The 14,400-nt window shown below is 38.3% G+C and overlaps 1 protein-coding gene across 1 annotated transcript; it reads right to left on the bottom strand.

The window, feature by feature from the left end:
- Nucleotides 1–2,205: 2,205 nt before the first annotated feature.
- On the bottom strand, nucleotides 2,206–4,049 carry LOC136884872 (somatostatin receptor type 2-like). The gene has a single exon (XM_067157166.2). It carries the CDS (start codon nucleotides 4,008–4,010, stop codon nucleotides 2,658–2,660), a length of 1,353 nt encoding a protein of 450 aa, XP_067013267.1. The 5' UTR covers nucleotides 4,011–4,049; the 3' UTR covers nucleotides 2,206–2,657.
- Between the last annotated feature and the right edge of the window lie 10,351 nt (nucleotides 4,050–14,400).

Below are 14,400 nucleotides of genomic sequence, written 5' to 3'. Positions count from 1 at the left end.
GTGAGGTAAGGGCCTGCAACGTAAAGTGTGTTCCAGTAAGCAGGCTGCGCCATGGGAGTTACATTCCTTTCATATTTGTTTTCAAATCAGGATAACCCTGAAAAGAGTTGATTCAGAATATATATACGTAATCAAGAGGTGTGAAAGACACAAATATCACCATTGGGAAAGCAATACGAAGGATTGTAAACGTGGCCTAATGATAAAAATAGCAGTCGATTATTATTACTGATGGAATGTAAAATCATGACACTCATATTTCTTTGTATTTCCGTTACTCTGACTTCATCAAAATTAGCTTCTTGATCAGAACCGTACTGTATGCTTTGTTCTTTCAATAATGTTCCACTGCAAATAAACCGATGTTTTTACGTAGGAATCCTGCTAATTACTAATTACAATCATTCAATTCATTATTTTCCCTTAAAGATGTGTGATCCAATAGGAGACGCAACTGGACGACGTCTCTATAGCCAGAAATACTTTACTTTTATTAGCTCCGAGCATTTAACTTGACGTTGTTTAATTATAATCGGTAATCCGTTCTTCCCTAAATTTAAATTTAAAATTAGATTTAACTTGATGAGCTTTGCATGACTTTCGTTGTGTGTTTTGTTTTAATTTTTAATTATTTATTATATATTTCATGTTTTTATGTAACTTATAACACGATAAAATAGCAAAATGCATATTCTTTTTGTGTTTCCTTAACTCATAGTTTATCGAACACTCGGTTATTCCTCAAGTTTATTCTCCCGTCACTGTTTAATATTAAGATAATTAGTGTCGGATTGGATAAATTCACCAAAACTCATTGAAACGTGAAGCAGTATTCGTGAATAATCAGTACAGCACGTAATATCCTATACTTGAATGCTCATGAACAATGTTAAGTTCAGGTTTTGCTTAAACTGAGCTAAAAGAGACTAGTGAAAGGTATTGCATATTTTTCAAATTTAAACATTAACTTAGTATCTTGGACATAATTAGATAACTTAATAACTTTCGTCTTAAATATTCCATTAATTTGATGCATTTGTTTAAATGTTCCTTTAACACTTTGTAGTATTATAATGTATAAGCATATTAAAATTAAACTTTTATCAGACGCTTATAGATATAGTTCTTATTTTCTACAAGAATCAAGCGGATTTATTTTACATTAAGACTATCAGAAAATCAAACTCAAAAATATGTTTCACAATTGTTAATCGTTCTAGTATGTTCAAATTTCAAAAAATATCTCACAAGAAGTATATCACTGTTCTTTTAAAAGTGAACTATTTGGTAATTAATATTCAGATGGTTTACTAAATATGGGATTCTAAATTGAACAATTAGTCTGAGAATTAATCAACAAATAATAATAAAATAATAATAATAATAATAATAATAATAATAATAATAATAATAATAATAATAATAATAATAATAATAATAATACAAACTGTAATGTGTTATCAATTGAATTTGGTTATTTAAACTCTAGCGTAGATCCCAATAATCCTCGATTAGAGGCTCCATCTCCCACACTATGTTACTGTTCAAATACTCCTCTCATCTATTAAATATGCTTTACCTTACAATACTGTGGGTTAATATGCCAAATACTCCTTTCATATATGCAAAATGTCTTACGTTACAATACTGTGGGTAGTGTGTATCTAGTAATTATATCAAGAAGTTTGCAATATGCCCTATTATATTAGCTGTAAATCCAATTCCTGATTCAACATACATCTTTTCTGACATCATAATTATCGATGTACTTTTTCGCTTCAATTTAAAATATTATTTGATGTAAAAATCATATTATATTGTTTAGAATTCTAATTACTCTCCCTTGTTGCGTATTAGAACGTAATTCTGTATGAATAGGAATGGAAAAGCAGTGCCGGAGTCTGGGTCCAAGGCATCTTTCGAACATTTACATTCGGTCTGTATACTCGAAAGTTGGCTGTAAATTACAACCACGAATAATACTCTTCACGTCCAGATTCTTAGTTCTCTGAGCTTGCACTTACTCATTTTCACCTCAGAGTTGGTACCAAGGAAGTGTGTTCTGTAAAGAAATGTTTGATGGGGAAGATGTTACTGATTATATGATTAATAAGAAGTATGCTAAAGAAAAATTTAAACTTTCGATAGTTTCCTAGCAGTTTTCAATAGGCCTACCCCACTAAGGGATAAGCATTAAATCATATTCCAGATATTATTTCATCCAGATGACAAAAACGTTATATAATATAGAGTTCAACACGTGATAACTTGGATATCCTGAATATTGCCGAAATTGTTTCATTAAAAATCTTCTCTTCACTAAAGGAATCCATTCCTTTTAAAGTGAACTATCGAGCGATCAATAGAAAAGGAACCACTTTTCACATTTACGAAAACCAAATGATCATAAATATGTCACCGGGTCATGGCCATCCATCAGTGGCTTCTAATTTCAGATGGCAACCAGCCAAAGCCATGGCCTGCACGGTTGCTAGGTGACAATACCTTACATCATTGCTATGGTTACAAATCCGTCACACATTTTATCGCACCACGATACATAGTTATTTCGAATGGACGCCTGCCGTACGACATATTTATGTCAAAAGTCAATTTCATTGTTTTACTGCAGATGAAGTCGCTTCATAGACAGTGTTTTACACTTGTGTTGGCAGCTGGCCTCCGCCGTTCTTCATTTCCGTCTCCTTGTTCGCAGAGGTGTCTTTTCCCATGGCGTCACTGCTCACTGTGATGTTGGATCTCGACGTCATCGTCATGGCTGTCGTAGAATGTTCCGCCTTACTAACCAGGGGGCCTTTCTCCCCTACGTCATCGCCTGCTTCAGGTCCAGAGACAATAGCGTTCCTCGCGGCTGTCGGCCTCAACCTCTCCGAATTTCCGCGGTTGTGTCTCCTTGGAAACACACTGTTCTCCATGTGCAAGGTAGCGTTGACATCCTTGCCAGCGGCGCACGTACAGGCTTTCATGAAGCTCTTCTTGAAGTTATCACTGAGGAATGCATACAGCACGGGATTCATGGCTGAATTCGAGTAACTTAGACATCCAGCAACTAGGAATATCGTAACGGCAACTCTGGATTGACACTGTTTTGGCGGAGTGAATATCAGAGCAAGCTGTGTGATCCAATATGGGAGCCAGCAAAATATGTAGACAGTTATTACGGTCAGAACTAACTTGGTCACTTTTCTATGTGATTTCTTCTTCTCTTTTGATTTATTCTTTGGTCCAACAGTCCGCAACTTCCTGATTACTAAACAGTAAAAGACGAAGATGAGGACAAGGGGAATAGCAAATCCTAAAATGAATGAATAGAGTGTAAAGGCTGTTTGCCCACTGATATTTTCACTTTCTGGCCAAAGAATATTGCAGCTAATTATATTATCTCTGTGCATTGTGCTGGAATACATGAACACCGGTACTACCAACATAGCACTGGCTAGCCACGCGGTCAGTGATACCACCTTAGAAATGATGGGAGTCCTAACTTTGGGTGAGGATATGGGGTGACACACCGCGATGTACCGGTCAGCACTCATGATGGTCAGGAATATGCTGCTGGTGAACTGGTTGATGCTTGTCGTGGTCATGTAGGCCTTACACATGAAGTCACCGAAAGGCCACTTCTGTAAGCTCATGGTGGTCAACAAGAAGGGTATTCCGATGAGGAAGCATTCGTCAGCCACGGCCAAGTTCACGATGTACATGTTGGTGACGGTCTGCATCTTGGAGAAGCGCAGCACCACGTAGATGACAAGTGTGTTGCCTAGGAGACCAACTATGCATACCAGGCCGTAGAGCACGATCGTGATCAGGAACAAAGTCGGCTGTTCCATTTCACAGAAGGTCATTTCTCCCCTGTCGTCATCCGTACCGTTGGTGGAATTTGAAGCGTTGAACGTTCCACTGCACGTGATATTGGACACCAGGTCGATGAACGTCCCATTGTCCACCACTGCGTTGCAGTCGTACTCAGTATTATTTGACGTCATTGTTATACAGTCTCAAACAGTTAACCACTCATAAGGTCGTTGTAGAACCTTGTTATACGCCTGCGTTCATAGTCCACACACCTCACATCACCCAGGTCGTCATGTTGATCTTCAAACTCCACCATGGTTTGGAGAAGTTGTGACAGTCCCCTAAATACACCTGCGTCGTGGGCTGCACCTGAAAACAAGATATGATTTATATATTAAACAAGTCGGTTATTTCCTACTTGCTACAGTTATAGTGGGGATGTGGGCAATCATGTGTATTAGAAATTGAGATTTTCAAATGTACGGCAGACACACACTGGGGATAATAAAATACGAGATTAAGTATTAGGGAAATGTATGTTTATTTATTTATTTATTTATTTATTTATTTATTTATTTATTTATTTATTTATTTATTTATTTATTTATTTATTTATTTATTTATTTATTTATTTATTTATGTCTTAAGCATCATATTGTACAGTTTATATAATCCTTAATAATAATTATAGACAATTAAGACACAGGGGATTAAAGACTAAGATGACAGTCTAAATAACTTGAGCATAATATTTAGCAATCACTATAGCTTCAGAGCTTGCGGACATCAGATGATCAATGTTACATTCATAAACATAGTGTACACTGATAAGAGTGATCCGTAGTTTGTTGAACTCCACAGTCGCAAAAGGTTGATGATTTCTTCAAATTATCTTTTCAACTTGCAACCTCTCTTCTGAGCCTATTTAGAGTTTTCCACACAGGCCATTCATCAGTAAAAGCGGCAGCTAGACTTTCTGATGGTTTCATCGAAGGGTCCGGTCTCAAAAGCCCAGAATAACGGCCGAGAGGATGCGTCGTGCTGACCACACGGCCCCTAGTAATCTGCAGTCCTTCAGGCTGAGCAGCGGTCGCTGGGCAGGCCAAAGCCATTTCAAGGGCGTTAAGTGCCGTGGGGTTTGGTTTGGTTTGGTCATCGAAGGGTGTTCAGATCTCATCTTCCACATAGCTAATCGAGGAGATTTCTGTAGACCAATATTATCTGTTGCACTCAAGAAACGTTTTCTGGATATTAGTCTTGAAAGAGGAGGATTATGACCGTATAATGGATGTTTATTTGAGGTAGTAACATTATGCCTTTCTCTGTAAGCAACAGATATATTGTAGGAATTATGCTGTAAACAATGCAAGGTGGTGAGGATATGGGACTATGTTGTTTATGAAAGAACACTAAGTCAAATTATGAGGAAAAGTATTGGGGATGATAAGTATGAGAATTCCATGGAATGAAGTTGTGATTACAACTAATCAGCTTCTTGGACTGTATCAAAATTCATCAAAATAATGCTATAATAAATAATAAATAATAAATAAGACTTGCCACCTTTTTTACATTATATATTAGCTTAAAGTTTTATGTTTTGTTTCTGTCATTTATTAGGAATAAGTAGCTGAGGATGTTCCTAAGCAAATACATGGTATCAACAAGGTGGAAAGTCTAATATACTATAGCATTATTTTGCATAAGTTATAATGAAGAAGTTAAGAAATACAGAATTTTATTACAAATAACTTAATAAAAAGCACGATTTTATAAATGAAATAGATGCAGAACGAGGTAAACACTACGAAGCGATTCCTTAAGGAGATAATAATCACATTGCGATTGCATATTATTTGGTAAATCCGTGGCTCTTCTAACATTTTGAAGATGCATTTCAGATGTCCTATAATATAATATTCTGGGAGAAACATATGTGTATCCCTTCATGTGCAATCTAAAACAAATGGACAAGTATTTACCTTCCGAAAACCCTCGTGCTTTGGCTAATATAAATTATTCCAGCCCAGTTGATAACCCGTCTGTGAAACGGGTATAAAGAATTCTTTCACTCAGTACAAGCAGTTTTTAGTAATTAATAATTTGTAAATTTACAATGATGTTACTCCACAACAAAAGTTTCGATATTTTCTTGGTCATATTGGCAAAGAAATTAGACTAAGGAGCAGTGCTTGGCGGAACTTCAAATTGTCGAGAGAAGCGCGGAAAGGAAATATTTTTAACGAATACCACTTCTTAGTGATTTTAGATTATTTTATAAATAATAATTAAAGATAACTGACAGCATTGCTGCAGTAAGTAGGGGGTTGTTCTTAATGCACCAATAGACTAGATTGCCCACATAATTAGTGAGTTGTCCAATTCATGTAGTCCGCCACAGACCGTAGCGCTGTACTAAGCTTTGCATAAACAGTAGGGACACCGTTCTTAAAAAATAGAATGTTCACATACTAGTAACCAGACTGTGGTCAAAGTGTATACGATGTTAAACTGAATACTGATCCTCCTGATGGGAATATATCATATATTTTAAACACCATACTGGAAGTTCTGTACCAATAACCTTCGCATACGTATGGACCATTTCTTTGACCAGTACAAAAACGTGGATGAAATGAGATATCGTGCTGTACACACAAAAGTCCTGTAATTCTTGTGTTCATTGGAAGAGTCTACATGGTCCCGCTGAATTGCTCCGTTGGGTCTTCAGATTTATGACCTTACGTTCGACAGCAGATGGTATCTATAATTGAAATGGGTTATCCTTTCCCGGAACGGAGAAGAATTATTTACCTTTAGGGACAAAGAATCCTGCTGACACGTAGGATATCTTATCACTTTAAAGCGAGCAATATTACCTGGCCGTATTATTAAAACTGTCCACCAAAACTTCTATAAATTTGTCTCTCATGAAGTGACAATATCTTCCAACCGTGGATTGCATCTATTTCTTAAATCCCGCCATATATCAAGTGTTTACTTATCTGATACGTGGTGGATAGGAAATGTCGTTCTCTCGGCGAACCGTAATGGTGGCCATTTCTCTGGCTGAACGATCACTTCATTTACTCGTTCGAGTGGAATCTGCTTGGCTGAATGGTCAGCGTTGAGGCCTTCGGTTCAGAGGGTCCGGGTTCCACTTCCGGCCGGACCGGGGATTTAAATCCCTTCTGATTAATTCTTCTGGCTCGGGGACTGGGGATTGGTTTTTGTTCTAAAATTCTTCTCTTCATATTCAGATAACACACTACCAACCACCACCGAAACATACAATATTGATTACAGCCCTCCACATAGGGTTGGCATCAGGAAGGGCGTTCGGACGTAAAACAGGGCCAAATCCACATTTGTGACGTAGTGCGAACCCGCGACCCCACAGTGCGTGACAAGTGGAAGTAACAAGAAACACACTGTATCGCAAGTTTTCACACTGTGACGAGTAATTGGCTTCGTATTTTCACAATAATTGCAAGTGTTCGGAAATTTAGTCGCAAAGGTATGTTCAGGATTTAGCCCGAAGGTTTGTTTGCTCCTTATCCGCTCCACCATCAGCTGTCCTAGATGGCCCCCGAAAACCGAAAGGAAGTAGTTAGTGGGAAGTAAATCAAATAACATTATTTATTATTATCTTAGATGGTCTTAACATCAATGTACAGGTATACTCCGGAAATGAGAAGTGAGACAGTTCCCCGCTGTTTTCTTCACCGAGCCAGAAGTTGCTACTACCCACTGAAATGCCCGCATTGTTTTCACACCATTCACACAAAAGAGACTGGCTGCAAAAGGACAGGTATTACTACAGTACACTCAAGTGTTGGAGGCCGAGGTTTCCACATATATCTGTACGGAAGGTTGTATAAACAACAGGAGTATGGGCTTAAGGATTACGCATCATTTATGAAAGATGTCCAAGGGAAGGCTGAGCAATATTGGCTTTTCTTTCAAGGAAACTAACATATAAGTGTCTAAATATTCATCCTTTCTCATTGCTGCAGACGTGTGATATTAAGTCCCTCTTTCAGAATATAATTAATATGAAGACCGAGCTAGTTGGCGTCGTGGTTTGCGTCACGACGTTGCTGTGAACTTAAATAGTGGATCTGACGTTTTTTGTCAGCAGCCCTCAAAATGGTTTCCCATTTTCAAGTAAGGAAAATGCTGGCACCTAAGATCTCGGCCACTTCCTCCCCAGTACTACCCCAGGGTCACCATGTGACTGCCTGAGTTGGATTGACGTAAACAAATATAACGAGATAAATTTACTCTTTCCTTTTACAATGTGGTTTAAAACACACCGACACAGGTGGGTTTTGTGGCGACGATGGGATAGGAAAGGTTAGGGGTAAGAAAGAAGTGACCGTGGGCTTAATTGAGGTACAGTCCCCAGCATTTGCCTGATTTGAGAATTGGAAAGCATGGAAAATCATCTTCAGGGCTGCCGACGGTGAGGTTCGAACCCACTATCTCCAGGATGCAAGCTCATTGCTGCGCGCCCCTAACTCTCCCGGTAAACCTACTCTTGAAATTAACATCAAGTTAAAAGCTAGTGTATTATTGCTTGTGTTGTGCTCGAGAATGTATGTATGTTCACTTCTCAGGCAGCAGGTGGGAATAATTCTAAATAGATCCACCACCACCTCTTCTAGTACCCCTGGTGTCACTGCAGAGTCGTTCCAAAGAAATTAAGATTGAGGTAATTTCCTGTTGTTTTCTTCTCTGCGCCAGTGTGTGCTGTTAGTTACAAAAGCACTAAAATGTGTGGCAATACAATGCTGCCAATTTTATGAAAACAAACAGTTGTCGGTAAAAAATGAATGCAATGCAATAATGTGAGATACAACTTTAGTGTCTCTTATGAAAACAAAGTAGGCCTAACTGAAGCTCTCTACAGTATGCGAGACAAGTAATTCTCGGGATAGGCGCAAATTTTGAGACCTTCTGGCGTCTTTTGTGAAATCGACGGTCATTATGCAACGTCGTTTGTGTTGTGAAGGAAAATATTAACATTTCAACTCTACTCACAATGTTCTTACCGTGTAGAGTTTCAGTAGTCTCAGAACATGACGCACCCAGACGCCTCAAGACAGTAGTTAAGACATTGTATGAAATTTATTAGAGTTTTGGCACCCTTGATTTTAAAAAAAAGTTCGTTTTAAATGAAAAGGCTGCGAAAACAATATGTAGTCGTGAGCATATTAAGCAGAAAACAAATAATTTACTTGCAATTTATTATGATCTATACATTATTTTTGGAAGTTGAAGGAGCACAGCCTTCTAAGATATTACCAATTTATTGCTTCGGACAACCATACGGTCTTTGAGACCGTGACGAATCGTTCGTACGTAGCAAGTTGGCGGTGGTTAGGGTCGCTTAGCATTCGGGAGATGGTCCTCTGTCGGCAGCCCTGAACATGGCTGACCATTGTATCCCATTTTTAAACCAGGTAAACACTGGGCTGTACCTCAAGGGTACGTTCGCTGCCTTCCCAATCCTATCCCTTACCTACTCTCCCGTCGCCCAAAATCTTCGACGTGTTAGTGTCACGTTAAACAAGTGGCAAAAGAAGGTCGTACACTTACTTTTCCTATGTTCAACCTTCCTCCTCGTATGCGTGGTTTTATAAACTAAACAATTAGACAAATCCATGTTCTCGTATGTAATATACGGGACCTAACGAATGAAAACACGTAATCGCATCCCCTGATTAGTAATGTAAGCAATAAATACCGAATGTGATGAAAATATATATAATCCATAGTTATTTTGATAGAAAGGTATGAAATTAGAAATGAACTTAAAAATCTTGAAAATTGCAGTCTATAAATTTAGAAAGAAAAATATGCCGTTAAATAGTTTTAAACGTGTTGGATTGTTTGTGAATTCAGATTAGAGAAGAAACAGATATATATGTAATTACCTTCAAGAAAGGTAGTATTGGGACTGTATTATCGAGGTGATAAGCTTGGCAGTACACGTACGGAAATCTGCAAAAAATGGCTATCGCTGAAAGGGCCAACCAAGGTTAAATTAAATAGTGCGTGACGTGATTGTCTTCGTAATTAAAAATATTATCATGATTAAGTGTTCCTTCCTCAGCTGCTGGAGTTCCGTAGCTGTAAATTCAGAGCATTCATTGATTGATTGATTGATTGATTGATTGATTGATTGATTGATTGATTGATTGATTCATTCATTCATTCATTGATTCATTCATTCATTCATTCATTCATTCAACAAATTTATCATCCAATAAAAAAAGCTCTATCCCAGTTGGTGTTTATCCTTGACGGAAAGGGTTAGTGATATATAAATTAATTATAACAAGTTGTGCATGTATCAATCCCCTTAGTTCCTGCGACCTGGAAGTAAGCGATGGAGTATTCTGTTCTAAAAATATCATGAGACCACAGCTTAACAATCAGAAAATGCACAATCTCAATAGAGGATTTGGTTAAACAATGTAGTAAAGCGCTATAAGCCCCTAATCGTTTGGCAACCCGCCGTGCTCTTGTGAAAGGCGGGCCTCCAAAGGTTAGGCGGGGTTACCGGGGGCTGTGTGTGACGTTGTTAAGCTATTAATAATTCCCTGTAATGGCCAGTCTTTGTTTGTGTAATGATCCCATCAATCAGCTGCCACGAGGTGAGAGTGATAACAAACTGTTGTACTCTTATCGTGGGCCGCTGATAACACACAATGTACACAGCACGTGCTCTGATTTCTGGTGGACAAGAAAATGCGTCTTACAATATGCATTATTACCGCGGACAAACACAGACTCACTGAACAGTGCCGGGATTTGTGGTAGTTGTGTAGTGACATTGGCCGATCAAGTGAGCGCTGCTCAGCCTAAGGGCCTGCACATTACAAGGTGTCGCGAAACCACGCCACAGATCTTAACTCCGTTATTCTTGGAGTTCTAGAGCCGGACCACATGGTCCTCCAACCAACCCTCAGATCCAGGGAAGAACCCTCACCTGTCCGAAAATCCATGCCAGGGCTTTGGGGTGAGAAGCAGACTTGCTGCCCCCTAGAACATGCGGTCGGTGTTCATGAGGTGAAGGAAGAAAGTATTGTTTGAATAATCGGTGACGTTATGGTGAGCGATGGGGCCAGTTTGGGTGATGCAGTATGGCTGGTGATTCCATCGTGTGAGTGTGTTACATGTTTATTTGTGCTATACAAGATCGTCATGCTATTGGTCAGCATAATCCCCATGACTTCTTGACAAGGTCACTTTAATGTAAAAAATATTGCTAAGTTGGCAATTCGTCTAAATATCTTCGGTCTAAATGGAGCAGGCATTGGAGTTAAGGAAATCGAGTAAGCCCGAGAATTTGAATACTAAAAACATTTCTTAACAGATAAAGTAGAGGTCCCCAGACTACGAAAAACGTAAAATTAAGCAATTTCCTGAATTATGCCGGAAGTTGAATGACTAAAGGGCCCGGAAAGCCCTATCGAACTAAAAACAAATTCGAAAATCACTTCCGACCTAAATGCATTTCAGAAAAACAACATAAAATCGCTTTTTTTCTTTACTCGTTTTTTTACTCAAATCCTAGCCAAATTAACGTATTTACATCATTCTTGCTGAAATGTGTTCCTTGGTTTAATACTCTCAGGTGTTTTAGTTTTAGTTTTGAAAAAAATGTCCACATCAAATATGAAACTCTGCATTGACTCACATTAGTGCTCGTAGTGGTAATAAAAAAAGGAAAACTGCTAATCTAATCGATCAGATAACAATGATTAAGAAAATAATTACAGTTTTTACGAATAATTAAACAATATATTCTCATAATTTATTACATTTTATTGACCTAAAGTTCGTAGCTCATATCCCTAGGATGTTTTCAGCATTGAGTTGCTTGCCTCAAGGTCTAGGATATGGATTGTTTTCTTATTTTACAAGTTGAGGCCTTCATCATTGATTTTTCTTCCTAACCAGGTTATTTCGATGGCTTCAATCTAACTCTCTACCTAAGGGCTGAACGTCCAGTCTTCAAGGCATAGCAGCACAATAACCGAACCGGGAGGTGAATATTGAGATATGCACTCGTGAATAGGACCCTTCAATGTAATATCAAATATTTTGAATTATTTTCTTTCATCTGTTTTGAACTTCTACCTGTGCAAGTTTCTGTTCCTCTTTTATTGTCTAGTATAAAAATGGAACTGTGGTATATTGATGCGCCTTTTGGGCATTTCTTTGTTATCCAGACATATGACCTGCAGTGCATACATCCTCAGCTGTATTTTCAGACTATTTGACCGAAGCTGCTGCCTTTCATATTAAATATTTCGTCAAAAGACAAAGTAAACCTCATTCCATCTCCCAGACAAGCATTGAGATCTCCAGACAGCCGGAACTAGCGCTTCTACGCGGTTGTTGAGTATGAGACTAACTTTTCAAATAGTTACAGAACGAATCCTTATACGTGTTGATGTGCTACCTGTGTGCCCGCCTGTTCACTCCGCAGTGAGAAGGAATACCACTCAACTCGTAGAAAAATATACAGTTTAACGCTAGCTTATTTACATTCTGCTCCTCTCACTGTTTATTTTGCGACAGCTTCGAATTCTCCCACGCGTCTTCTGTGTGTTTGCTGTTCCGTCCTGAAGTGAGCAGTCGCTCTACATCTCCGTGAAACTAAACATATAAAAAATGAGTGATTCTCGAGAAGGCTTATTTTAAGACTAGAGAGAGGGGGGGGGAAATTTAGACCGATTTTCAAGGAGAAGGTGTTTTTACGCTGCGACGTTGTTAGCAGTAGTCGCTAGAAGCCAGTTTCGCGGTCTGCAGTATCAAGCTTGCCTAATACGTTGAGGCATTAGGTTCAAATCCCCTCCAGCTGACGAACAGTTTTTCTAGGTCAGAGACTAATTTCAGGTTCACTCGTCCTACGCGAGAGCAATTTAGTATCTACCTGATATTAAAATAGCGGTAAAACATTATTTGCAAGTCAGCAGATTCCGCTCGTTCAAGGGCTTGGCAAAAAATACCTCAGCGATTGAACTTTTAGACAAAGCTTACTTTTTAATTTCCCCTTCTTGAACTGAGATTCGTCATATTCAGCGCTTTCATACAAAGAAACGGATTTTAGATTTTAGAACGCTCGGTGGAATGATGGGGACAGTTTTATTTGTCGAATATCTGGTAGTTCAGGTATATGTGGAAACCCGCGCGTGGCCTGCTTTTGTTAAATTAGAACTTTGAAACTTTTCTCTATTACTCAACTTATAGTACACTGTAATGATGGTAACAGACGATTGTCAATATATCCACGGTGCGAGAGACTGTAAGTGAAGATTTCTCTCGCTGTCCTTTTCGACTAAAGAGTAAAGTCTCATTATTTCTTAAATACTGAAATATGGGTTTTCGGGGTCCATAAAACTGAAGCTACTACACATAGAGAGTACGTGCTTTATTACCAATAATAAGACATACATACATACAGTACATAATTATAGACCGTTATGCCTTTCAGCGTTCACCCTGCACGTCTCTGTGAATTTATTAAACGTCCCCACAATCCTCTGTTTACAACTTTTTCTGTGGCCTCATTTAGTTCTATACCTCTTATCTTTCAATCGTTAGCAACTGAGTCTAACCATCGTCGTCTTGGTCTCCCTCTACTTCTCTTACTCTCTACAAAAGAGTCCATTATTCTCCTAGGAAACCTATCCTCCTCCATTCGCCTCACATTAACTCACAACCGAAGCCGGCTTATGCATACACCTTCATCCATCGAGTTCATTCCTAAATTAGCCTTCATATCCTCATTCCGAGTAATCCTCCTGCCATTGTTCCGATCTTCTGTAGCAGCAATCATTCTAGATACTTTCATGTCTGTTACTTTTAACTCATGAATAAGATATCCTGAGTCCACCCAGCTTTCGCTCCCGTAAAGCAAAGTTGGTCTGAAAACAGACCGATGTAAAAATAGTTTCGTCTGGGATCTGACTTCCTTCTTACAGAATACTGTTGATAGCAACTTCGAGCTTAATAATAATAATAATAATAATAATAATAATAATAATAATAATAATAATAATAATAATAATAATAATGTTAATTAGTTTAGAACTTGCGATATTTAATCAGAATGATGTATAATAACTTAATCCCTGAAGAGAGTGCAGTTAGTAATCAACGTTATTAATGAATTAATATTGAGAATTACAAAGATGGAAGAAGGAAGCTGGAGAGAGTAAGAGGGGCAGAGGGAGAGAATGTACGCTTTGATGTTCCCTAAAGTGAAGATAACCGTGAGGCGGAAACTTCGTGTTCAAGCTTTATTACACACAGGCCTTTCTGGTTTCGCTAATGCCAAGGGCGTGTTTTGATTTTATTATAAGATAAGGCAGAAGATATAAATAGAAAGGGATACTATTTTTCTTGAGTGGTATAGGGTATGAGGTCTTAAGAAATGAGTACTTTTTATTTGATAATCTCGGTCATAGAATTCGTAAAGAGGCGTATGATCTTCAAACTTCCCTTACTAACTACAAAAGCCTTATTAGAAACGTATTTTGGAGGTACAGGTCTGCATCAGAA

This window comes from Anabrus simplex, chromosome 13 (assembly GCF_040414725.1).
Source record: "Anabrus simplex isolate iqAnaSimp1 chromosome 13, ASM4041472v1, whole genome shotgun sequence".
Classification (NCBI taxonomy): domain Eukaryota; kingdom Metazoa; phylum Arthropoda; class Insecta; order Orthoptera; family Tettigoniidae; genus Anabrus; species Anabrus simplex.
The sequence above is the reverse complement of the archived record's forward strand: the minus strand, read 5'-3'. Positions and strand labels throughout refer to the sequence as shown.